We start from the raw sequence: 27,691 nt of genomic DNA, 5'->3' as shown, positions 1-27,691 counted from the left end.
AAGGGGTATTCCGGTTGTTACAGGTTATCCCCTATCCACAGGATAGGGGATAACTATCAGATCAGTGGGGGTCCTACAACTGAGACCCCCACTGATTACGAGAATAGGGGCCATGTACCCCCTGAAAAGAACGGAGAAGCCAGTCGCACATGCTCGCAGCTGCTCCATTCATTTCTATGGCCATTCTGGAGATAGCCAAGTACAGCGCTCAGCTATCTCCGGAACTCCCATAGAAATGAAGAGGCATGTGTGACCTGGCGCTCCGTTCTTTTCAAGGGGCTACAGGTGGTATGGGCCCCCCGTTCTCATAATCTGTGGGGGTCCCTGCGGTAGGGCCCCAACCGATCTAATCGTTATCCCCTATCCTGTGGAAAAGTTATAACTTGTAACAACCAGAATACCCCTTTAAATCATAGAATAACCCCTTTAAAAGGAGAGAACGGTGAAACTCTGTATTAATTCAGAGCTTTAAATGGCCACATGGTATACCTACAGTATACAATTAGCGCACAAGCACCCTCTAGTGGCGACAGCAGATCTCTAGAAGGGTTTTTTAAGCAGTTTGTGACACCCCCAATGACATAAGGTAATACGTGTGCCCCTGTAAGGTAGGGGGTTACTGTATATAAAGTTGCTCCTACCCACCATGTCATCCAGTACGGAAAGATTAATAAAAGCACCACATTTTTACAGATTTCCATACCAAGCTGTGCCACGCCGTCTGCTAATGCCTTAAGCCTTAATGTGTCGCTAATGCGATAGAGGCAGCGTTGCTTAGGCAGCCAACTCTTCACACAGCTGCGTCGCCTTCAGGTCACAAATCCAAAAGGACAAAGTATTTCCTTTGTGGCCAGAATTAATTCCTCTTATTGAGCATTAAATTAAGTGCTTCATTCCCTAACTAACAAATCCTCAGAGCTGGACTGTGAAGATTACAAGCTATTTCTAGGGTAGACAAGATGAAGGCCCTAGGACGGACACACAAAAAACAAATTATATAGATATAGAGAGAGAGATGCATAACGGAACAAAAACATGGAGGCAAATATGTCCCCGTTTATCTGTCTCCTTCAAAATCAATAGAGAAATATTAAAATTAAAGGGCTTCTGTCACCCCCCAAAATTCCTATATTTTTTTTTTTAGGCTAATTAAAACCCTTATACTGCGATTTTTCAATATATAGAGCTCTTACCCTTTTCTGTTGGCTAGTTTCTTTAAAAAACACACTTTTATAATATGTAAATTACCTCTCTACCAGCAAGTAGGGCGGTTACTTGCTGGTAGCCGCCACATCCTCCTTTAAAAAAAAACGCCCCCTCCTCCTGCTGATTGACAGGGCCAGCGAGTACTCTCCTCCTGCGACTAGCCCTGTCTGCAATTCAAATCCCGCGCCTGCACCTCATTCGGCCCAGGCGCTCTGAGAGAAGGACGCTCGCTTCCTCAGCACTCCCTCAGTGCGCCTGCGCCGATGACGTCTTCTCTTTTGGGTTTAGAGGTAACGTCATCGGCGCAGGCGCACTGAGGGAGTGCTGAGGAAGCAAGCGTCCTTCTCTCAGAGCGCCTGGGCCGAATGAGGTGCAGGCGCGGGATTTGAATTGCAGACAGGGCTAGTCGGAGGAGGAGAGTACTCGCTGGCCCTGTCAATCAGCAGGAGGAGGGGGCGTTTTTTTAAAGGAGGATGCGGCTATCAGCAAGTAACCGCCCTACTTGCTGGTAGAGAGGTAATTTACATATTATAAAAGTGTGTTTTTTAAAGAAACTAGCCAACAGAAAAGGGTGAGAGCACTATATATTGAAAAATCGCAGTATAAGGATTTTAATTAGCCTAAAAAAATATATATATATGACTTTTTGGGGGGTGACAGAAGCCCTTTAAAAGGGAATCTGTCAGCAGGTTTGTGAAAAAAAACTGCTGCCAGACATAACAGGGTCGGGAACAGGAGGTGATAACTGTTTGTGGTTTTAGTAGATGTAGTGCTTAAAAAATGTAGAATCTTGGGGGCGCTGTGATGTGCCGTTCCAGCACATATGACCACTGAGGCTGAGCCACTTAGGCCTCTTTCACATGGGCGTTGCGGTAAAATGTGCGGGTGCGTTGCGGGAACACGTGCAATTTTTCCATGTGAGTGCAAAACATTGTAATGCGTTTTGCACTTGCGTGAGAAAAATCGAGCATGTTTGGTACCCAAACCCGAACTTCTTCACAGAAGTTCAGGCTTGGGATCGGTGTTCTGTAGATTGTATTATTTTCCCTTATAACATGGTTATAAGGGAAAATAATAGCATTCTGAATACAGAATGCATAGTAAAATAGCGCTGGAGGGGTAAAAAAAATAATAATAATTTTACTCACCTTAATACACTTGATCGCGCAGCCAGCAACTCCTTCTATCTTCATCTTAGCTGTGTGCAGTAACAGGACCTGTAGTGACGTCACTCCGGTCATCACATGATCTTTTACCATGGTGATGGATCATGTGATGACCGGAGTGATGTCATCACAGGTCCTGTTACTGCACACAGCTAAGATGAAGACAGAAGGTGATGCCGGCTGCGCGGTCAAGTGGATTAAGGCAAATTAAATTTTTTTTATTTTTTTTAACCCCTCCAGCGCTATTTTACTATGCATTCTGTATTCAGAATGCTATTATTTTCCCTTATAACCATGTTATAAGAGAAAATAATAATGATGATCGGGTCTCCATCCCGATCGTCTCCTAGCAACTGTGCGTGAAAAATCGCACCGCATCCACACTTGCTTGCGGATGATTGCGATTTTCACGCAACCCCATTCATTTCTATGGGGCCTGCGTTACGTGAAAAACGCAGAATATAGAGCATGCTGCGATTTTAACGCAACGCACAAGTGATGCGGGAAAATCACTGCTCATGTGAACAGCCCCATAGAAATGAATGGGTCGGGATTCAGTGCGGGTGCAATGCGTTCAACTCACGCATCGCATCCGCGCAGAATACTCGCCCGTGTGAAAGGGGCCTTAGTACGGTAGGGACTGGAAGCGACCAGGAACAATGCAGCGAAACTATAGACAGGTATTTTTTGTTAGTTTTTTTTTTTAATACTCTGCCACAGGGTACTACCATTTAGGCTGGACATACCCTTTAACCCAGAAGGTCTTAGGAAGAAGTGTGAAGGTCCCGTAGAAGGGATGGATATGATCTGTGGAACACCTATAAGGGTTCATTCACACGTCCATATGTTTTGCGGATCCGCATTTTGCGGACCGCACATCACCGGCACTCTCATAGAAAATGCCTTTTCTTGTCTGCAATTGCGGACAAGAATAGGACATGTTCTATTTTTTTTGCTGAACGGATGCGGACCCATTTTGTGGACGTGTCAATGGACCCTTAAAAAGTCACCAACTTTGTTTAACCCTTAAAGAGAATTGAGCACCTGTTTCTGCTGTCCATAGGTCAGCATAAAACTGGTGACAGATTCCCTTTAAAGGCATACATAAGCTAATTTCCTTGGTGAGTACATGCCTGTGAGACGTTCTGCAGTCACAACCTATACCAGGGGTACTTAACAGGCGGACCACTGTCCGAATACTCAAGACGCAGAGACAGGGGTAGGTGAGCATTTTAATGGGGGCACTTAAGGGTCTAGCATTCTGCAATGTTTGTGGTGGATAGGGCATCAATATGTGTGTGTGTGTGGGGGGGGGGGGGCATTTAAGAGGGCATCATACTGTGTTGGTACCACTTATGGGGTATTACTCTGTGTGGGGGGGAACTTAGGGGGGTGTCACTGTGTGGAGCCCCTTAAGGTGACAACTGAGTGAGGGGCACTTAAGGGGGCATCACTTAGCGAGCAGGACATTTAAGGGAGCTTCACTGTAAGGGGGTTCCATTCAGTTAGGGAGCTCTTAGGGGCATTATCATACTCTGTTGGGGGCAATAAAGGGGCATCATACTATCTCAGGGGCAGTAAATGGCATGATTACAGTCTGGAGGGGCACTAAGGGGCATCACTAATGTAGGTGACACTAAGGGGACATTCTTATGGTGTTAGGCCACTAAGGGATCATCTCTACTGTGTGGGGGCACAAAGGGGATTGGGTGGGGTTAGAGGCATATTGTAAAAAAAAAAAAAATACCAACTCGCCCCCAAATGCTATGCGCCACTGGTGGCATCCTCTATACATTTTATTGTGGATCTCACCTTTACCCGACAGCAGAACTACCTATGTGGACCTTTGAAAAATTACGTGAGCACCCTTGACCTATACATAACAAAGTAGTCATGTTAGAACTCCAAGTGGTTACGGCGCCCCAAGAACAGGATAATTATAGTAAAAAAGAGAACACAAACTGATGTGTGACCTGTGGTTAAACAATTACTTAGGTGGGTTAATAATCAAGCAAGACTGTGGCCTACTAAATAATGACCTCATGAGATACAAATACTACAGCAATGACCTCTCAACAGAGAATAAATGTAATTGCTAACCCATAGTATTGGGAGAAAAAAAATACAGTAGCATTTTACACAATTAAACACAAAATACCTGTTCAAAAGGAGTAATACAAGTACATGGGCTGTAATAGGGTCCTCTAGATCCATCAGTAGAAGACTACCCAAACAGTACCAAATTTCTTAGGGTATGGACTACTTAACTACAAGGGTTCTTCCAGTTCTAAATAATGGAATGGAAGAAAAAGAAACTGGAAATGTTCTGTTAAAGGGATATTCCCTCAATAGATATTTGTCACCTATATTATTGTACCCGCGCTGTTTAAACTGCATCTGCAGCTGTAAAAGAGTTCCATATTGTGTGCCAATCTAAACGGTGCCGGTATACCATGTGACCGCAGCGGGGACAAGCGCTCCAGGCTAGAGCCGCTCACACTAGTATAACCCCCCCCCCCCCCCTCCTTTAAAGGGGTTGTCCCATGAAAAATATTCTACTGTTTTCAAACCAGCACCTGGATCGGAATCCTTTTGTAATAAAAAATTTAGCATAGCCACTGAGTTATTCAATAAAAATGTATCTGTACAGCACCACCTGCTGTTTGTTCATTCTCTTATTTGTTTGACCTGCTCACTGAGAAGGCCGCACATGCTCAGTTTTATCCTTTAAAGGGGTTGTCCCACTTCGCTTTTTTAATCTTACCAGCAGTAGATGTACTGGTAACTTCCTGGTTCTCAGGCAGTTGAGTGAAGGCCACGCCTCCTCATGACTCACCCTGCGTGCTCGTTCATGTGTATGAGTCATCCACATGGAGCCGTATGTGAGGTCCCGCCCCCCCCCCCCCCAGTATAATAAACATTGAGTGCGGCCCCCCCCCAGTATAATATACATTTAGTGCGCCCCCCCCCAGTATAATATACATTCAGTGCGGCCTCCCCCCCCCAGTATAATATACATTCAGTGCGGCCACCCACCCCCCCCCCAGTATAATATACATTCAGTGCGGCCACCCCCCCCCCCAGTATAATATACATTCAGTGCGGCCACCCCCCCCCCCCCAGTATAATATACATTCAGTGCGGCCACCCCCCCCCCCAGTATAATATACATTCAGTGCGGCCACCCCCCCCCCCCCAGTATAATATACATTCAGTGCGGCCACCCCCCCCAGTATAATATACATTGAGGGCGCCCCTCCCCCTCCCCAGTATAATATACATTCAGTGCGGCCACCCCCCCCCCCCAGTATAATATACATTGAGGGCGCCCCTCCCCCTCCCCAGTATAATATACATTCAGTGCGGCCACCCCCCCCCCCCCAGTATAATATACATTGAGTGCGCCCCTCCCCCTCCCCAGTATAATATACATTCAGTGCGGCCACCCCCCCCCCCCCCCAGTATAATATACATTGAGTGCGCCCCTCCCCCCCCCCCAGTATAATATACATTGAGTGCGGCTCCCTCCCAGTATAATAAACATTGGTGGCGCAGTGGGAAGTGCCAATGAGGGTTAAAAAAATAAATAAAAAATTAACTCACCTCCACCAATTGATCGCACAGCTGCCGGTCTCCTGTTCTATCTTTAGGACCTGTGAAAGGACCTTTGGTGACATCACTGTGGTCATCACATGGTACATCATATGATCCATCACCATGGTAATGGACCATGTGATTAGCTCAGTGACGTCACCACAGGTCCTGAAGATAGAACAGGAGACCGGCAGCTGTGCGATCAATTGGTGGAGGCGAGTTAATTTTTTATTTATTTTTTTAACCCTCATTGGCACTTCCCACTGCGCCACCAATGTTTATTATACTGGGAGGGAGCCGCACTCAATGTATATTATACTGGGGGGGGAGGGGCGCACTCAATGTATATTATACTGGGGGGGTGGCCGCACTGAATGTATATTATACTGGGGAGGGGGAGGGGCGCCCTCAATGTATATTATACTGGGGAGGGGGTGGCCGCACTGAATGTATATTATACTGGGGGGGGGGGGGGCGCACTGCGCCCCAATGTTAATACAAATGCAGGAGGTGGGTGCCGGAGTGAAATAGCCGGCACCCGACCTCTATGATAGGTGGCTGCGATCAGCGGCAGTTAACCCCTAAGGTCCCGCTCCCTGTCATAGAGGTCGGGTGCCGGCTATTTGATTCCGGCACCCGCCTGCTGTATTTGCGCATGCGCGGGCGTGCGCGTACTTGTAAGAATGGAGAGGCGGCCCGAGTACTTGTTCAGCTGTTGTGCGCAGGCGCGGCACAGCGATGCGGCCGGACGAAAGAGGCCGTATCCATGGGATACAGAAAACAACAAAGGAATCGCTTTACATGATTTTTTGAATGAAAGGTAGCTTTTGGATAATAACATGGATAGGAAGATATGTTGTGTGGGGGTAAATAGATTAGATAAAACCTATTTTATGAAGTGGGACAACCCCTTTAACTGCCTCCTGAGCTGTCATAGGGAGATCATGGACACGCCTCCTGAGCTGCAGCAGAAAAGACACTCCCCTTGAGCGGTCAGCTTGACATAAATCCAGCAGAGCAATGAATGAGGAGATCTCTGGATCCATGTGAGGTACAGGGCTGGTTCTAGCTTTGTAAGAAAGAGGTTTCCATGTACTATATATTTTTTACATTAGTCATGGGATAACCCCCTTTAAGGGGTTGTCCATTTTAATAGAATCAGTACATGGCTCCCTTTATATGAAACAGAGTTCGGATCAAAGGACCTTTTGACATGGCCATTTCATCCACCAGCAATGATCTGTAATAAGTAGGGAGGCACTATATGTACAAGCTGAGCTACATCTGCAATGGTTATAAGTGGCCACAGCCAAAGAAGGGGGGTGTAAGAGGTAAGAAAGGGGGCACTGCGTTTAACGATGATATGTAAGAAACATAACGGATTTATAGTAAAATAGCAACTTCTAGCTAAAGAAAAAAGTAATAGTAGACCTCTCCTTGAAGCTATACCCCCAAACAATACTGCCCAGTAGTGTTGAGCGAACTTGTGTTTTAAGTTCAGCGTTCAAAGTTCGGGTTATTGAAGAATCCCCTTATGGTCTGTGCTAGCGGAATCCATAACTGGATTCTTCGATAACCCGAACTTTGCTCCTACTTTTCTTACATATTGATAAATCTGGCATGAAACCAATCATCTTACCATGCCCACTTTTAACTCACTATTTAAAAGTAGTGTGGTGTAAAATGGCAAAAAGTCACACATTTTGGTGCAAAATGGCACTTGAGGCAAAATCTGTGACTTTTATATGCCAGAAAACTGTGTATTTTCTGGCAGTGTATTGTAACTTTAAAAGGTGCTGTCTCACCTCAAACATTAGTGGCAAATCGCAAGGATATGCCACCAATGTCAGATAGGAACCAGTCCCAGAGGTAGATCTGTCCTATCTGCAGAAAGGGACCACCAAAGCGAAAAGCTGCCCTCCATTCATTTCTAGGTGAAGTTTCGAAAATACCCAAGGGCTCGCTTGGCTATTTGCGTCAGTCCCATAGAAGTGAATAGAGCGGTGGCCATGCTTGCGCGGTGCGCTCTGCAATCATTTCTATGAGACTTCTGAAAATAGCCAAGCCCACTTGCTCGATTATATTCTGACCTCCCATAGAAATGAATGGAGAACACGCCACTCATGTGTGGTGTGTGCTCTTTCACTTCGGGGGGCCCGCACCTATCTGACATTGGTGGCACATTCCAGCGATATGTAACCAATGTCTGATGTGACAACCTCTATAAAGGGGTCATCCCACGAAAAGTATTTCTTGCCTAGCCAAAGGATAGGTGTTAAAGGGGTTGTCCCATCTGCGTTGTTCACTAACCTTTCTCCACCGCAGCCCCCCCGCTCCCTGAATCTTCTGGGGATGGTTAACGACAAATTTGATTGATAGTACAGGCAAGTGGCACATTGTTGATGACATTGCAGTGCTTGCCTGTACAGGCGCACTCCCAATGCATCTACTAGCTGTTACTATTATAAGGGTCACAAGCATCGGGTTCCTACAGGGTCTTCACAACCGGCCAAGCTAACTTGCTCCAAGTTGCCCAGGAGCTGTTTAATCAGTTTCTATGGAGCAGCAGAGAGGTGGCCAGGATGGGAAATGGCGCGCATGTCCGCTTCCGTGGTCCTGGCCACCATAGGCCAAATCAAGGAAGGGAAGACATTGCGCAAGGTCTGCCACTTGACAACAAGCAATAAACAAAGGGAAAGAAGAATTAGGAATAAGGAGAGAAGGAGGACATATTGAAAATAACATGCATAGGGTAATTTTATAATTATGCTAAAAGGAATGGGACAACATTTTAAATATCGGATCTTGAGGGAGTATGACCACCAGCAATCCAGGTTTTCCCTTTCTAAATGAAGTGGTAGTGCACATGCTGGTCCAAAGCTCCATTCAGTTGTATGGGTCTGAATGGAGCAGTAGAACAATGTACACTACCATTCCAATCAGAGAGGGGACTCAGGACCGGTGGTCCTCAGATTCGCTTGAAGTCCCAGCAGTCGAAACACCTCCCCCCAGGTGCGAGATTTAACACCTATCCTATGGCTGAGAGATCAATACTTTTTGAGGGATAACCACCTTTACTTTCAAGTTATTCTCCAATAGAAATCAGAGATGTCATACAGTAACCTACAGTCAGCTTCTACTGCTGAGACATGCACTCCAGCATATATACATTTACCTAAGCATGAGCTTCAGCAAGAGAAAAAGGACAAAAATAGGAAACTATAAAAAGAAAGACAGAAAAAAATAAAAAAAATAAAAAAGGATCTCCCCATCCCCCTCAAGGCTGCGGAGTCCGCACTGCAGCTATAGGACAGGATGGGGCTGTGAGTGGGAAGCTTGAGCTCTCGCTCCTATGTACAGATAGGACTCCTACATATTTGCACATGATAGAAGAAGCAAGATTAGCAGTACATCAGCCCAGGATAATACCGTAATAATATGCATGCAGAACAGGGCATCAGCCCCAGCTCATGAGGGATAAATATGCATTTTTGTTTCCGCAGAATGTAAGACAAAAACCTCCTTTGATCATTTTCGTTTCCTGGAACGTTCTGAGAGCTTGTGGTTGGAAGATGACCTTGTGTTTTGAAAGTTGTAAAACCAGGAATAGTACTTTACTATAATTATTCTTCGTGTCAGTAATGCATGTCCCATTGGGATAGAAACAATAATACAAACACTCTTTACTACTATTTTTAGAGACAGTATTAGAGAATTAGGCTTAGGTTTACTCTCTAAAGGTCAAGTCCACAGTTTGGGGTGATCCCACAAATTATTTTCATACCAAAAGTCCTCCAAGACAGTTAATAGCGTATCAAAGTAACTTGCAATCTTCCTAAAAATAAAAGTAAAAAAAAAAACTGTTTTCGCAAATCAGTCTCCTTCCCCCTCTGGCAGCTGGCAATAGAGTCCTTCCTTACTTCCATTGCAGAAGATATCTTCTCAGCTATACTGCCATGATACTGCAGAGGATCACTATGCAGACACTTGGCAGAGAACCGAGCATGTGTGTTCAACAGCCCTCAGCTCCTTAGGAGGGCATGCACACCGCTATACACTCTAAACACCAGGTGGTGCCATGCTGTGTAAATCAAGCTGGCCATACAGATTAGACATGTATTGAGCAAGCCCAACAATCTTGGCAGGGCCAGCCAATCATCTAATGTGCATGGAAGCCTCCAGACTATCCCCCAACTGCAGATGCCAGGGGAGAGAAGACTCAGGCTGTTGGATTGCAACATGGCCGATCCTTTTGTTCTTATGGAGGTAAGAAGAGTCTGGCAGAAGCTTACCCTTCTCTCCACATTGACAACATATGCAAGAATGTGAATGAGGTGGAGGGAGGTTGGATGATATAGCTGTCAGGCAATTGACCAATCGTCCAAGAGGTATCTCATGGGTATCACTATCCTAAATGTCTTAACTTGAAATATTTTACCAGCATGTAAATGCCAAGCATTGTTAGATTTCATGAATATGAAATTTTTTGCATGATCAATTTTTAAGAAAAACAGTACACCGATGAGGCCAGTTCCATGTAACGTGTTGTCAACATGTTGTGAAGCCGGGTAAAATCGCGCCCAGCCAGGAGAACCGAGAGGCGATGCGGGACCTACCAGGTAAGTACTTAAAAGGGTTGTGCAGTGACCAACCCCTTTAAAATATCCTTTTTAACCCTAGCTAGAGAGCCAAGTATCATGGAAAGTAACGCAACTAGAAGTATTTGGTATTTGTTTAGAAGATATCTAGAGGACATCTCAACAATGCTTGATGTTCGCGCAACTCTACCAAATGTGGAGTAGAGAACCCTTCAATAAAAGCAATAACATGCCCCCTGTGACCACTTTCATTAAAAGGAACCCGTTACCTGGATTTTGGGAAGCTAGAGCGACGTAATCTTGCGATGCGCGAGCTAGCGCATGCGCAGTGTCAGCATAGTGTTCTTTCCCTGTGCTGGCATCAGCCTCAGGGAACGAACTGCACATGCACTAGTTCGCGCATCGCGAGATTACGGCGCTCTAGCTTTGTGACGTCGGGGGAGCAAGGAGGAGATTCGGAGGATGCAGGGCGGTGCTGGGCTCCTTCACGCTGGACTCAGGTTAATTTGCTTATCTATCAAATCGTTTTTTTTACACAATAAAAGCACACAGAGCTTTGGGGACTGGATATTGTGGAAGTGCTAGTGGCCATCCCATGTCCTCAGCTGTATTCCCAAAATCCAGGTGACAGGTTCCCTTTAAGACTGCCTCACAGAAAAAGTAGCCTTCATAGAACAGGGGACAGCAAGGTCAGGCACTTCAGCTGTTATGAAACTACAACTCCCAGAATGCACACTTGCTCTGCTGTTCTTGGAACTCCCATAAAAATTAATGCTGTGGGGTGGGGGGGTGCTACTCCCACAATGCTCAGCATCAGTGTCTGTTAGCTCAAGGGAGAAAACATTCCTGTAGAAGGAATGTAGAAAGAGAAATCAGTCTAGGAATGAAGCTGTGTACATGAGCTAGTAAAGGCAGCAGCATCCTGGACACACACAGAACTCACATCCTATCCATCATATTACTGGAATGAACATATCTACATGAGAAGAGTCTGAAACTAGGAGCAAGTTACAAATGGAACATCAAAGGGTCTGAAAATGAATGAATGAATGAATGAAGATTGCAGACTGAAACTTAGGGCTCATACAGACAACCATCTCAGTTTTTGTGGTCTGAAAACTGCGCAAAACACAGATACCAGACGTGTGCGTTCTGCATTTTGCAGAAAGGAACAGCCAACCCTATGATAAAAATGCTATTCTTGATCGCAAATGCAGACAAGAGGAGGACATGTTCTATCTTTATTGCAGGGCTACGGAACGGGCTTACATATGCAAACAACACACATCTTTTGAGATCCCATTGAAATAAATAGGTCGGCATCTGTTCCGCAAAACTGCGGAACGGATGTGGAGACAAACATGCGGTTGTCTGAATGAGTCCTTAGTCCAAGTTATTTAAAGAGGACCTTTCACCTGGAAAAACATTGCGAACTAAGTATCATTACATATACAGCGGCGCCCAGGGATCTCACTGCACTTACTATTATCCCTGGGCGCCGCTCCGTTCTCCTGTTATGCCCTCTGGTATCTTCGCTCACTTGGTTATAGTAGGCGGAGACTTGAGGGGCTTGGTTATAGTAGGCGGAGTCTGCCCTTGTTCTGCTGGGCATCTCCTCCTCCTAGGCTGTAGCGCTGGCCAATCGCAGCGCAGAGCTCACAGCCTGGGAGAAAAAAAACTCCCAGGCTGTGAGCTCTGCGCTGCGATTGGCCAGTGCTACAGCTTAGGAGGAGGAGACGCCCAGCAGAACAAGGGCAGACTCCTCCTACTATAACCAAGTCCCCGAACATACCGGAGGGCATAACGGGAGAACGGAGCGGCGCCCAGGGATAATAGTAAGTGCAGTGAGATCCCTGGGCGCCGCTGTATGTCAGTAGACTTAGTTCACAATGTTTTTTCAGGTGAAAGGTCCTCTTTAACTCAAGATAGCCACTAACATGTAAAACTCTGCACTAGGGTTGTTGCGGGTATCGAAATTTCAATACCCAATCGATACTTTTGTCCCGGTATCGATACGATACCGGGATTTCCGGTTTTTCGATACTAGGCTGCGCTTCTGCGCAGTCTAGTATCTCTGAACATGAGCGCGCTGCTATCGGCGCGCTCATGTTCTCTCAGCAGCACGGGGAGAAGGTCAGCAGTCCTCCCTCCCCCCTGTGCTGCTGCCGCTGCCACCAATGAGAAGAGAGGAAGGGGGGGGGGAGGGGCGGGCGCACCGCGCCACCAATGAGGAGAGAGAGGGGCGGGCGCACTGAGCCACCAATGATAGGACTATTCCCATTTCCCACACAGAGCGGCACCCAGCGATGTCTCAGCACTCACCATTAGTCCTGGGCGCCGCTCCGTTCGCCCGCAGTGCCCCATTACTGTCTCCTCTCCTGCTCCACATGCTGCTGATTACTATCGGAGCGATGGGAGGAGACATCAGCTTCACTAGTGGGCGTTCCTTCTTCCTGCGCTGCGAATGGACAGCGCTACAGCCAGGCAGAAGGAACGCCCACTAGTGAAGCTGATGTCTCCTCCCATCGCTCCGATAGTAATCAGCAGCATGTGGACTCGGAGCAGGAGAGGAGACAGTAATGGAGCACTGCAGGCGAACGGAGCGGCGTCCAGGACTAATGGTGAGTGCTGAGACATCGCTGGGCGCCGCTCTGTGTGGCCTGATAGTGAAAGTCAGTCTTGAACACAATACAGGAGGCGGGTGCCGGCAGCAGAATCGCATTGCCGGCACCGTGCCGCTGACAGGGAGCTGCGATCAGAGGCAGTTAACCCCTTAGGTGCCGCACCTGAGGGGTTAACTGCTGATCTGCCAGTACCAGCCTCCTGTATAAAGGGGTAATTATCATTGGTGGTGCAGTGTGCCCCCCCCCCTCAACCCCCCATCCCATTAAAATCATTGGTGGCACAGTGCGCCAGCCCCTCTCAACCCCCCAGTATTAAAATCATTGGTGGCAGTGGCCACAGGGACCTCTCCCCTCCCCCTCATTGGTGGTGCAGTGGCAGCTTCTGATCGGAGCCCCAGCTGTGTAAGCCTGGGGCTCCGATCGGTTACCATGGCAGCCAGGACGCTACAGAAGCCCTGGTTGCCATGGTAACATCCCTGATGCTGTGTGCACAAGGCACAGAGCAGCAGGGACAGTGTGAAGTCCTATTCACCCTGATAGAGCTGAATAGGACAAGGGATGAAAGATCCCAGGTTCTAGCCCCTAAGGCTACTTTCACACTTGCGTTCAAAGCGGATCCGTCTGAGACGGATCCGCTCATATAATGCAGACGGTGGATCCGTTCAGAACGGATCCGTCTGCATTATATTGTAAAAAAAATTCTAACTGTGAAAGTAGCCTGAACGGATCCGTCCAGACTTTTACATTGAAAGTCAATCTGGGACGGATCCGTTTGAAGATTGAGCCATATTGTGTCATCTTCAAACGGATCCGTCCCCATTGACTTCCATTGTAAGTCTGGACGGATCCGCTTGCCTCCGCACGGCCAGGCGGACACCCGAACACTGCAAACAGCGTTCAGGTGTCCGCCTGCTGAGCGGAGGCTGAATGCTGCCAGACTGATGCATTCTGAGCGGATCCACATCCACTCAGAATGCATCAGGGCTGGACGGATGCGTTCGGGGCCGCTTGTGAGCTCCGTTTGAAGGGACACCCGAACGCTAGTGTGAAAGTAGCCTAAGGGGGAAATAGTTATTAAATAAAAAGTGTAAAAAAAAAAAAAAAAAAAAAAAAAAAAAAAAAGTACAAAAAACCCCTTACCAAAATATGAAGTATAAATCACCCCCTTTTCCCAATTTCACATATATAAAATATATAAATAATAAACATATTACATATCACCACGTCAGAAAAGTCCAAACTATTAAAATATTAAAAAAAATCTAGGTGGTGAACGCCGGAACAGAAAAAAAAAAAACTGCGCGATTCGCCATTTTTAAAAATGCGGAATGCACGTGGCTTTTTTGGTTTATTTTTTTTCGCGTGGTATCGAATGGTATCGAGTATCGCAATACTTTTTCATGGTATCGAAACCGAATCAAAAATTTGGTATCGCAACAACTCTACTCTGCACCAATATGGAAGGTGACAACACCACTAAACACATGCACACGTAAGCATATTAGGTCTCAAACATCAGATGGTATGTATTTTTCCTTTCTGAAAGTGGTGGAAAACGCCAATAAACCAGTCACACTCAGTGCAAGTCACAAAAACATAAGCTGCAAGTCAAAAGCATCCACAGCGTATGTAGAAGCAGCAAACTGGAGGATTTAAAACAATCTTATCCGCACGCTGCTGAAAATTTCCACAATGGAATCCACAAAGAACTTGCCTGGGATCCAAATACATCCACTTCTGGCTTCATAAAACTGCATCTTTAAAAGGCTATGTACACCTTTGGGGAATTGTTTTATTATTGCTTTGTACTCATTTTGAGCTAAACATATTTTTTAAATTATTACAAATATGGAATCCTTTTTTCTGTACAGAGCCGAGATGTCCTAGTAGCAGCCTGTGGATTTTCTGTCTTTTCCGTCAGAGCAGGAGCTGACAGACTCCTTATCTCTGCTCTCTGACATTAAAAATACTTACTATGGCTCAGTTCTAGGGCGAACTTGTGTTTTCAAGTTTGGTGTACAAGGTTCGGGTTATCTAAGAACTACATTATGGATTCTGCTACCACGGAATATAACTTATGCTCCGCAGTAGCAGAATCCATAACTGAATTCTTAGACAACCCGAACCTTGTACGCCGAACCTGAAAACACAAGTTCGCTCAACACTACTCCGTTCCCATCTTACTGATAAGAAAGTGGCTTAAATAAGTGTTTATGACCTCTTAGTAGTTTAGAGAGAAAGTTTATTAGATGACTGGAATAAAGTGAAAATGAAAGTACCAGTCTCACAGCTAGAAAAACAGTTAACCCTTTGTGACAGAACAGCTCAATATTTTTAATAAAAGCCCAAAAAATTGCCTGCGAGTGTGTATCTAGCCTTAAAAAAAATGCTCAGTAATTGCCAGTAATATATAAAGCACAATTTTAAAGAAGCACTCCAACAAAAATCGTTGAGAGTAGTGGATGCATGGAATAGCCTTTATGCAGAAGTGGTAGCTGCAAATACAGTGAAGGAGTTTAAGCATGCATGGGATAGGCATAAGGCCATCCTTCAAATAAGATAGGGCCAAGGGGCTATCCATAGTATTCAGTATATTGGGCAGACTAGATGGGCCAAATGGTTCGTATCTGCCGACACATTCTATGTTTCTATGTTTATTCTCTGACCTGTTAGAAAGGTACGATGTAAACTGTAGTCAACGCAATCTTCAAACCAGTGACTGTATTTGTGAGTTATACCCTCCCTTCTTATCCTCAGTTGTGTCATGTGACCAACTCGCTGACACAGGACAGGAAGTCAGTTACTTCTCTATTCATTCCTAGGAGACTGACATTGAGGCTGACATTGAAACTGACTTCCTGTCCACACATTAGATGCTGTGTTATTTGGAGAGTCAGAGAGTTGGTCATATGACACAGCTGAGGATCAGAAGGGAGGTTATAACTCACAAATACAGTCACTGGTAAGGCTACTTTCACACCTGCGTTGAGGTGTCCGCTCGTGAGCTCCGTTTAAAGGGGCTCACAAGCGGCCCTGAACGCAGCCGTCTGGCCCTAATGCATTCTCAGTGGAGGCGGATCCACTGAGAATGCATCCGCCTGCCAGCGCTCAGTGAGCGGACACCTGAACGCTGCAAGCAGCGTTCGGGTGTCCGCCTGGCCATGCGGAGGCGAGCGGATCCGTTCCGACTTACAATGTAAGTCAATGGGGACGGATCCGCTTGAAGATGACACCATATGGCTCAATCTTCAAGCGGATCCGTCCCCCATTGACTTTCAATGTAAAGTCGGAACGGATCCGCTCAGGCTACTTTCACACTTAGAAAATTTTTCTAAGTTATAATGCAGACGGATCCGTTCTGAACGGAGCCACCGTCTGCATTAATATGAGCGGATCCGTTCAGAACGGATCCGATCGAATGCTAGTGTGAAAGTAGCCTAAGAAGATTGCCTCACTACAGTTTAAATCATGTACCTTTCTAAGGGTCCATTCACACGTCCGCATTCGTTCCGCAATTTGCGGACCCATTCACTTTCAATGGGGCTGGAACGGATCCGCATCTTCGGGATCCGTTTTTTCGGGATCTGCAAATACGTTCCTGAAAAAAATAGAACATGTCCTAAAAGGCATTTTCTATTTTAAGTGTCTGTGATGTGCAGTCCGCAAATTGCGGATCGCACATTGCAGGTGTCCGTGTTTTGCAGATCCGCAAAACACTTATGGACGTGTGAATGGACCCTTACAGGGAAGAGAATAAAACTTTTTGTAGGAGTGCTTCTTTAACAATTTGTGGTTGATGCACATTCTCTGACTAATGGTCTGTAGCTACAGAGGAGCAAATGTGGGCCCTTCCTCATAAAGGTAACATCTGTTTTTGCCTTATTAAAATGGCACACATGTACAAAAGGTCAAAAAGGACAGTTCGTAAATTTGGCACATCTGTTCCACGATTCCGCGCCATTCACACACCCTTTACCTGCCTGCCTATTTCTACAGTAAATCTAGTGCACTAGACATGCTATCTGGGATACGGGAGGGCGGAACGAACATACAGATGCAGACACCACACGGTGTGCTGTCCACATTTTTATTTTATTTTTCACAGCCCACATTGAAATGAATGAGTCTGCATCCAATCCGCAAAAAATAATGCAGATCAGATGCAGGTCAAAAATATAGTCGCGTGCATGGGGCATGTTATATCCCAGAGCTGAATTTACAATTCTGCTGGTTGCTATGGAAAGCTATCAAAAGAATCACAGATTACTACACAAGGTCGGTGTAAAGCTACCCATACACATTACATAAACGTCAGCTGACCCTGCTGGTACCGGCGCGACCGGAGGACCATCTAATGTATATTGCGACTTCCCCATTCTCTCATGAAGGCTGAGGTAAGAATTGTGCAGTTAGATTTCACAGTCCTCATCCTTTGTCCTCTATCAGCAGCTCTTCCCTCTCCCCATACTTGCAGCACATGCATCCTGGACTGTGCAGAATATTGCTGTGTATGTGCAGGATCGGGAGAGACGCTTTTTCGCAAAAAGAGAATTCACCTACTAGAGATCTCATCTCATATATGGCCAAGCCTTAGTGTCTATTCACATGCGGTGGTTATATTGCATTTTTGCCACAATTTTTTTGAAAAATTGTACAAATTGGTGCAGTTTTTGTATATGGTAGGACCACAATAACTATACGCTAAAGAGGATGCATCACAGAATTTGGTGGCTGTCCACTTCTTTTATACAAGTATAAGCCATCAATATCTGATCAGAAGGGGTCAAACACCCTGCACTCCTGCCAATCAGCTGTCTGGAAGTAGCTCCAGCGCTGGAACTACACGGCTCTGTCCACTGTACATTACCGCAGCGCTGCTCCCATTCGCTTCAACGGGAGAGGCGCCGCAGAGACAAAATTAGTGCACTACACAATGGACTCCCTAACAACGGATCGGTAGGGGCGCGGGGTGTCGGACCGCTGCCGATCAGATATTGATGGCTTATCCTGAGGATAGCTCATTAATATAAGAGGACCGGGCACCCCCTTTTAAAAACTGAACCCCTACTTGGAGAGTTCTGCTCTGAAACCTGCAGTTATTAATGCAGTTATGTAGCGTAACACAGGCTGTAACTCAGAATCACTACAAGATAAGTAATGCAATGTATTTACAAGCTTATTAAACTTTTTCTAAACTGCAAAACTGAACACAGTTAATTTTGACATGGGTAGAGAATTAATTCTGCCCAGACTCTGCAATGCATGAGAGTACAAATATAGTCTGGCGGTATAATCCCTTCCGTACTGTGAGGCACAGACAGTAACTAGTCCCATGTGCCAGCTTTCCTGGTATCGTGCACCCGGTCATATTAGTCACACAGTGCAGTGACAATGGCTAGCTGTCCCGAAAAAGACAGAGCGAGTTCTGACCCGAGGGAGGCGGTCGTATGGGCACAGCTAGACGCTGCAACGTGTGCTAATGCGTCTTATGTAACAATCTGCAGCGCACGCTTATACCCAGCAGTACGGCATATGGCTGTGCCATGGAAGCGCCGACCGGAGGTCCAGACGACGTGACAACAGCCGAACATATCTAGGGAACAGGTTACCAACAATATTGGGTACTCACCTGCTCTCACCTGTTGGGGCGTGCCACCTCAGATGCCCTTAGTGGCGCTAGTCTCCCTCAGAAACATATACGGGGTAAAAACAAGGTAGTTCAACACAATGTTCAGCATGTGGGTGTCTAGTCTACCGCTCCATGATACTGACCTAACCACCCCCCCCCCCCCCCCCCGAGACCGTGTGCGCCTCCGTACAGCGCGCTGCAGACAAATCAGCTGTGTGAGAGGCTGAAAGCTGACCATACAGGAAGGGCTTATTCACATTTTCATCCCTTAAAGGGGTATACCAGTTATTTCACTTTAACCCCTATCCATTCCACAGGATAGGGAGTCACTATTAGATCAGCTGGGGTCCTACTGCTAGGATCATGAGAACGGAGGCTCTGCGTTGTGCGCATGCGCGACCTGCCGGTCTGTCCACTTCCACTCCATTCATCTCTATGGGACCACGGGAAACAGGCAAGTACTGCACTCGACTATCCCCGGCAGCTCTATAGAGGTGAATGAAGAGGCAGGTCCATTCATCTGAATGCGGTAGTTTTGGCAGCAAGCGCATGGATTTCCCATTCAGGCGAATGCAACTTATTTTTCAGTTGCAGAACTTTTCCGCTACAAAATCTGCCACCTTTAGGTTACCTGCACACGTTTGCGGGTGAGCGAGCAGAAGAGCAGTTTCTTTGCGTTTCTTCAGCAATTTCTTACTACTGTTTTTGGTGCGGATTTCATAGTTTTTCTTATAGTACATCATAGTACAAGTTATGAATTAATTGCTAGAAGGTTACAATGATGGTCCAGATGGGTGTTACCAGTTGGGGGAGGGGGGTCCCTGCAGAGTCTGACAATATCCAATCAGTGTTGCCAGTATCAGACCGTGCAGGGACACAACCCCACCTGGTAACACCCATCTGCACCATCATTACAAACCTCTAGTAACTCATTCATCGCTTCTAGCAGGAATAATAAAGGAACAGCACATCATAGTCATAGGAATAGATGTTCCAGAATTGTTATGACATGGGGAGTGCAAGTAGTTACTGAAACAGACATGTCAGGAGAGGGGACAGGTCTTCTTTTCCATTGCCCCAACCCCTATAAAGAGACCATGGATGTAAGGCACACATCGGACCACTGTTGTCCGGTCATCCACATCACAATGACTGCCATCTCTGCTGCCTGTCTGGAGAATAGGAAGAAGCAGTGACGACGACCTAAACACAAGTGTGCACACAGTGATACGACAGACAGGAGAAGTGACATGACTCGAGCACAAAGAGCTTACAATCTACTCCTACCAGCGACTGCTTCATGAAGTCAAGCAGACAGAGAACAATAGAGCGGCACATAGGGAGAAGAGATAAACCCATTCCTTCCCCGGAGGCAAACAGACATGACGCCATATGTGTGCACATTATACCCGACATCTGACAGACACATCACGTGTACAATGTGCCAGCAGTGACCCCGCTCCTCACAGAAGAGCCACACAGGAGGGGGGGCTTCTGAAGGAAATGTCTAATGGACACGAAAATGTCTGTTTTATAAAACATGCAGGAAAAAGTCTCCGGAATACGTCACCACCTACCGCTACTGTCAATGTTGGAAGTTTAAATTTCAATGGCCGACTTGTCCTAAGACAATTTTGTAAGAAGTGTCAAAACTACATAAAAACTACTATGAGGCAAGTACAGCCGCCATCTTAAGGACCGCTGTAAAGGAGCGGTATTTTAAGGACAGACACCGGGTATGCCTCGGCATCGTATTGCTGGTTTCAGCGGTAAAGCATCTGATACATAATGGAGGCTCTACTGAAAATCCACCATTGACGCAGATGTAGCAGAGCAGAGTATGTCTGATGCAGGACAGAAGAGTTTCTCCTAAACTATGTGTTATCAGGTTTTGCGCAGCACCGTATATACTATATACTATGTTAGCGTAGGTAAACTTGCTGCATTGTTTTAAGGCGCCACTGAATAAAGTTGACGCCATTATAATACAGGCAGGATTGTCAGAGATATGACAGGAATGGTCATAAAATAGTAAACTGACAAATACTCTACTATTTCACGCCGGCTACAAGCGGCGCCGGCCACTTCGATCGGCGCTACAAGACACTACGATCAACGCCGGCAACTCCAAGCGGCGCCGGCCACTCCAATCGACGCTATAAACTTTGTTTGTTTGTCTGGCTGCAACAGTGATATGTCTGTATACCATACCATATGACTGCTGCAGCCAATCACTGCTGTGCAATATACGGGACGTCATGGCGGCGGTGGACATGAGTAATAAAAGAACACAATATATTACTTTCACCAGCATAAAGTAATGAGCATGAGACAAACTTTAAGAACACGAGCACTACTGCGCAGCCATTACCAATGCAGAGCGGCTGAACAGAGAAGTTCTGACTTCTTCACTCCCATGCCACCTCGTTCCGGTCCCCGTGTGTCAACATCTGGAGGCCTCTGCAGCCAATCACTGCCATAACAGTGACATATCTCCTTCCGTCAGGACAATGAGTCACATGATAGAAGGGGGAACCCGTCACCGCTGTGGCCAGTGAAACCGGACGTGGACATGCAGGGACCGAAGCGCTGCGGTGGCAACGGGAGAGCAAAGCAGCCAGAATCCATAGGCTGAGAGCAGGCAAGTATCCTTTTCGCCACAGGTCAGTCACGTGGAGAGGTGTCTTCCTGAAAAGCCCTTAACGCTGGGTTCAGACCTGAGCGTACTTGAACGTACGCTCTGTATGCGCGATTGTACGGGCGTTTGCAATCGCGCATACAGAGACAAGCGAACGCCCATTGTCTCGCGTTCCCGCTGAAGTCTATGTACGGGAACGCGCGACAAGACGCCCCAAAGAAGCTCATGTACTTCTTGGGGCGTCGGGCGTTTTACAGCGCGATCGTACGCGCTGTAAAACGCTCAGGTGAGAACCATTCCCATAGGGAATCATTGGTTCTTGCCTGTTGAGCGTTGTACAGCGCGTAGGAACGCGCTGTAAAACGCTCAGGTCTGAACCCAGCGTTTCTCAAACGCGCGTTTTATGCGCGTTTTTTTTAATAGTGAACGCGCGTTTGGGTGATTGACAGCAGTGTTGTCCAAAGAGTCTATGGCCCAAACGCGCGTCAAACGCGGCAAAAAAAGCTCCTGTACTTGTTTGAGCGTCGGGCGTTTTACAGCGCGATCGTACGCGCTGTAAAACGCCCAGGTGTGAACCATTCCCATAGGGAATCATTGGTTCTTGCCTGTTGTGCGTTTTACAGCGCGAAAACGCTCAGGTGTGAACCCAGCGTTAAGATGGAGAAACCCTTTAAGCCAGGGGTTAGCAACCTTCATTACTCCAGCTGTTCAAAAACTACAACTCCCAGACTGCTTCATTCTCTTCTGTGGGAGTTAAAGGAGCAGCCGAGCATGTTTGCATGCTGGGAGTTGTAGTTTTACAGCAGCTGGACTGCCGAAGGCTGACGATTCCTGCTTTAAGCCGTTTCACCTGCCAAAACCACGCGGCCGACGACAACTGCTGCATAACTGTCAGTTTACGGTAAACTAGCATGTTTTCACAGTTTTCGGCTAAACCGTCATTCTGCACTCCCCTACCCTTAGGCGGGACTGAGCGAATTAAACACGTTCCTGTTTCAGGCTGCCAGATGTCGGTTTTTCTCGTGGACCCATTCACCTGAACGGGCAGGCATTGTGCGAACATCGGATCAAAGTACCACTCTCTGCGATTTTGGGAATCTCGGACATGCGAATTGGGCCATAGACTATACTGGGTGAGCGTTCAGTCCGTTCTACACTCCGACGGCACATGGATGTGTACATCGCCTGTCTGAATGAGCGCTTAAAGGGAACCTGTCACATGGATTTTGTGTATAGAGCTGAGGACATGGGCTGCTAGATGGCCGCTAGCACATCTGCAATACCCAGTCCCCATAGCTCTGTGTGCTTTTATTGTGTAAAAAAACTGATTTGATCCATATGCAAATGAATCAGAAAGCTCCCCGACATCAGAAAGCTAGAGCGCCGTAATCTTGCGATGCGTGAGCTAGCGCATGTGTAGTGTCCTCATAGTGTTCCTTCCCTGTGCTGGTATCAGCCTCAGAGAAGTAACTGCGCATGCGCTAGCTCACGCATCACGAGATTACGGCGCTCTAGCTTTGTGACGTTGGGGAGCAAGATGCAGATTCTGAAGATGCGGGGCGGTGCTGCGCTCCTTCACGCTGGACTCATCTCACGGACAGGACACATCTCAGGTTAATTTGCATATGGATCAAATCAGTTTACACAATAAAAGCACACAGAGCTATGGGGACTGGGTATTGCGGATGTGCTAGCGGCCGTATAGCAACCCATGTCCTCAGCTCTATACACAAAATCCCGGTGACAGGTTCCCTTTAAGGTTTAGTTAGAAAATCAGCCCTGCTACATCTGCACGTTCAATGCGATTATAGCAAATTTCTTCGTATGCGACCGCAAGGTTGGCATGTAGCTATTGATTCCATGTTATGATATCTGACCTCCACCGTATTGAAAACCAGGAACAAGGGCATATCACACAACTGGTCTATGGCCACCGCAACGCCAGGCTGGGTACCCACAGCAGGAGTTTGACACCTGGCAGACAAGTTACCAGTTTCAATTGTATCTGACTGCCTTGGATATTGTCACGCCGGGTCATTACTGACATGGTGGTGACAGGTGTGCCCAGCATTACCCTGCCAGGGGTGCAGTGTGGCACCCAGCAGAAGCTCACCCCAGGCTGGATCTGTTCCTACATGCACCAGCACTGAAGGCCTATGACATGCCCCGCATGTGAGGCCCAAGTGAAGCAGCAGGGCACCGAGGAGAGGAGGCCAGCTGCCTGGCACCGGGTGACTTACCTGGGGCACTGCAGTCTGCACACACCTCGCCCCTCTGCACCTTCCGAGACATCCTCAGGGGAGAGGAGGGGATCACCTTCTGAGCCAGGGTGCTGTCCTGTGCTGCACCAGTGCAGAGAAAGCCGGGGAGAAGCCGCGGCGGTGACGGCGGGCAGAGGAGGGCACCTGCCCGCAGCCTTCTGCACTACTCCCCCCGCCGATGATGAGGGTTATAGATCAGGGCTAGGATGTCTCCAGCCTCTGCAGCTCACCCTGGGCTGAGTGCCTCGGCTGCAGGAAACTGAGAGAAGCCCTGCCCATCCAACAGGAGGGGCCACATCCCAAGCTTCACCCCCAGGGGATGGGAAGAGGAAATGGGAGAGGAGAGGAGGAGGAGGAGACGGTGTGCACAGCTGGTGACAGGAGAGCGGAGCCATGTCCTGTCAGTCAGTGCATGGGGCACAGTGGGTGCCTGGTAGAAGGGTGCCCAGTAACCATAGCCAATTGACCATATGCCATGTCACAGGACAGATTTGGAAAATCTGCCTTAAAAAATTCAGTATGGAATCCATTTTCACGTCAGTTTTTTGTTGTTGTTTCATTTTTTTACGCCTTTTGTTTTTGTTAATGGGTTTTTGTCGTTGATTTTTTTTATTTTTTATCAGGTTTTTATGCTTCCCAGTTACTTCAGCACGGATTCTGCCACAAAATAAGGCGCGCTGCTAGGGATGAGCGAACTTCTGTTTTCAAGTTCGGCGTACAAGGTTCGGGTTATCTCAGAATTCCGTTATGGATTCCGCTACCACAGACTATAAGTTATATTCCGTGGTAGCGGAATCCATAACGGAATTCTTAGATAACCCGAACCTTGTACGCCGAACTTGAAAACAGAAGTTCGCTCAACACTACACGCTGCTTCTTTTTTCCACTTGGAAAAGTACATATCCGATTTTGCATCCTTACATCTGTTTTTCTGACTTGCGTGTTGTGGTTTCTTTTTTTTTTTTCTTTTCTTAACATTCCCTTTGCGTCATAAATCAGTGGCCCACGCATGGCGACCATGTGCTGCCCATTTTTATTATTTTTTCTTCTGCTCCCCTATGGTTTAGGATTCATGCACACAGCAAATCGTGGATCTTCAAAACACGGATCCTGGCCGATTGCATGCCACGATTTATATTATTTTTTTTAACTGACTAGAGTAGGACATGTTCTATATTTAAATTATTTTTTTGCAGGGCCATGGAACAGACGTGCGGATGCGGACAGCACACAGTGTGCTGTCCGCATCTTTTATGGCCCCCTTGAGATAAATGGGTCCACATCCGATCCGCAAAAAAAACGCAGATCAGATGCGGTCTGAAACTACACCCAGGTGCATGAAGCCTTAATGGCAAAGTCTGGTCCTTAAAACAAACATGATTAGGGCCTGCAGTGAGTCTCTTATTGAAAAGAGGATGGCTGCCGCTGGTACCGTGATGTTAAATGGGGCAGTACACAGATGTGCCGATCACGGCGTGCTGTCCACATCTTTTATGGCCCCTTTGAAGTGAATTAGTCCGCATCCGATCGACCCCATACTTATTCAGATCAGTAAAACAAGACCTTCTGCACACATAGATGCCCGGAACTCACAGCGTACCAGACGCCCCACGTGCTGGGGAGCGAGCGGCTTCCTCTGTGATCCACCAGACTTGATAAAGGGGTCATGCACCCCGAAACGCGTTGTCTCTGATTAAATCGAAATCTTTCTGACCATTGGTTGTGGTTCTGCGCCCTTTACTTTGTCCGTTCCTCTTGGACTTTCTTGGTCCAACAAACCTACAGCTCAGAACCCATTTGGGCCAGCCCGAACTCAATTTATTTTGATGCTGGGCATCCCTATCTGAGTGTTGGCAGTGTGAAATCATCAGCAAGTCATTTAACCCTTTAACTAACATTTGGTGCCCGCTTGGATGCCTTTTTTGTGCCAGCATTTCTATTTCCAAGCCGTTGGGACAACTCACTGCAACGCATGACACACCAAAAACCAGCCCGACCCGCGCTGCGCCTCCTTTACTCGCTACTTTCTAAAAGTGGCGTGAATGGGGGAAAGCCACAAATTTTTACCCCAAAAATGGCTTGTGAGAAAATGTGCCACATATTTACACCACAAAATAGTTTCATAAATAGATTAGTAAATGTCCCCGTAAGGTCTTATGAATGGACTAATAAAAGGATTTGTGCAATAGATAAAATCCTGTGTGTGAACTCGGCCTTTGGGCGCCTAGATTTTCGTAAACTGGTGTCTCCCAGTCAGTAATTAGGAAGGACACTTTCTAATGAGCTACAGTATAGACACTAGTTTCATGACTTCCATCTATAAGGATGGATTCACATGTAGCCACATCTACTGCAAATCCTCGTGTGTCACATGCAGATTTTGATGTGATCTGTGTAGAGGAGAGGATGCGCAAGCAAGGCATCGTCTCCATTCACTTCTATGGGACTTCCGAAAACAGCTGAGTGACTAAGATCTGGCTCCGTTTCCACCCAGCGTTGTGATGGAGATCAGTCTGATCAGACTTGGGCCTCTTGCACACGACTGTATGGCTTTTTCAGGGTTTTTTTTCGGAGCGGAACAGCTGGCCTCTGATAGAACAGTACTATCCTTGACATGTTCTATCTTGGAACAGAAATACGGAAACGGAAGGCATACAGAGTACCTTCTGTTTTTTTTGTGGATCCATTGAAATGAATGGTTCCTTATACGGAAAGCAAAAAACGGAACATAAACGGAAAACAAACGTTCGTGTGCAAGAGGCCTTGATCCCCGTCCTCCCCTGCATCCGGACTGTGAGTGACAGGCTTTTCGTATAGGAAAAAACCCTGCCAGTGATGGTCAGGGGGCGAGGGCATTAGATTCCATTGGACTATTCTACTCACTGCCCTGGCCCGCGTTGTGGTGTTCCGTATGTCAGGACTACCAGAAATGACAGACCGCTGAAATCCGCAGGTCTGTCACTACACTATGCCGCCCTCAGTGAGGACAGCATTGTAGGTGACAGGTTCCCTTTAAGTGGCTTCACTGGGCTGTGTCTCCACATCTTCAGGTCTGTTCAGACCTGACTGAAGCATCATTACATAAACTGTGTGGAAACTGGAAGTCATAATTACAGCTATTACTATCATGAATGTTTCACGCAATTGTTTTAGGTAAGGTTCTCCAAGCTTCTTAATCCGTGCTGACACACAATACTGCATATGCTGTCACACTACAGGTTTTTTAAGTGTTTTGTTGTTTTTATTTTACTTTTTTAGGCTTGTTAAAAACACTGTTAGGGCTCATTCAGACGGCTGTATGTTTTTGCTGTCTGCAAAAATGCGGATCTGTTTTTCTTTTTTTTTTTTTAGGACAGTTTAGCCACAAAATGTGATATTTTTAAAATCATACGTTATAGAAAAAAAAAAGGGTGAGGAACAAGAAAAAGAACTCAATGTAGATCAATAGAAATGTAAAGGGAGCAATACATAACAAAAAAAAAGCATTTAAATGACTAAAACAGGAAGGTAGTGAGGAAGCATTGAAAAACTGTAAGGAAAAAAATAGAATATGTAAACGACAAATAAAAGCAGCCAAACTGGAGGCAGAGAGATTCAGTGCAAAAGAGAGTAAAACTAACCCTAAAATGTTCTTCAATTATATAAATGGTAAAAAGTTTAAACCAGAGAGTGTAGGCCCATTGCAGAGTGAAGAGGGAGGAGTTGCAGAGAGCAATGAGGAGAAAGCAAAGCTATACATTTCTATTTTTTTTCAACTGTATTCACTGAAGAAAATAAACTGTCAGATAAAATTCAGAATGTAAAAGTAAATTCCCCATTAAAAGTCCCCTGTCTGACCCAGGAAGAAGTACAGTGGTGTCTTAAAAAGATAAAAAATAGACAAGTCGCCGGGACCAGATGGCATACACCCCCGTATCCAAAGAGAATAAAGTATTAATTAATGTCATAGCCAGACCCTTATTTCTGATATTTAAG

At 46.5% G+C, this 27,691-nt stretch overlaps 1 protein-coding gene across 2 annotated transcripts in view; it reads right to left on the bottom strand.

Annotated features, from left to right (window-relative positions):
* GIT1 (GIT ArfGAP 1) overlaps positions 1 to 23,980 on the bottom strand; it is a 132,901-nt gene extending 108,921 nt beyond the window's left edge. For both annotated transcript variants that reach the window (XM_044283647.1, XM_044283648.1), the window contains exon 1: positions 23,696 to 23,980. In XM_044283647.1, coding sequence (XP_044139582.1) covers positions 23,696 to 23,747 — 52 coding nt within the window. In that variant the 5' untranslated portion in view covers positions 23,748 to 23,980. The remainder of the gene's footprint in view (positions 1 to 23,695) is intronic.
* Positions 23,981 to 27,691: the final 3,711 nt, after the last annotated feature.

The sequence above is a fragment of the Bufo gargarizans genome, chromosome 3, assembly GCF_014858855.1.
Source record: "Bufo gargarizans isolate SCDJY-AF-19 chromosome 3, ASM1485885v1, whole genome shotgun sequence".
In the NCBI taxonomy this organism is placed as follows: Eukaryota; Metazoa; Chordata; class Amphibia; order Anura; family Bufonidae; genus Bufo; species Bufo gargarizans.
Note: the sequence above shows the minus strand (reverse complement) of the source record. Positions and strands in the feature narration are given on the sequence as shown.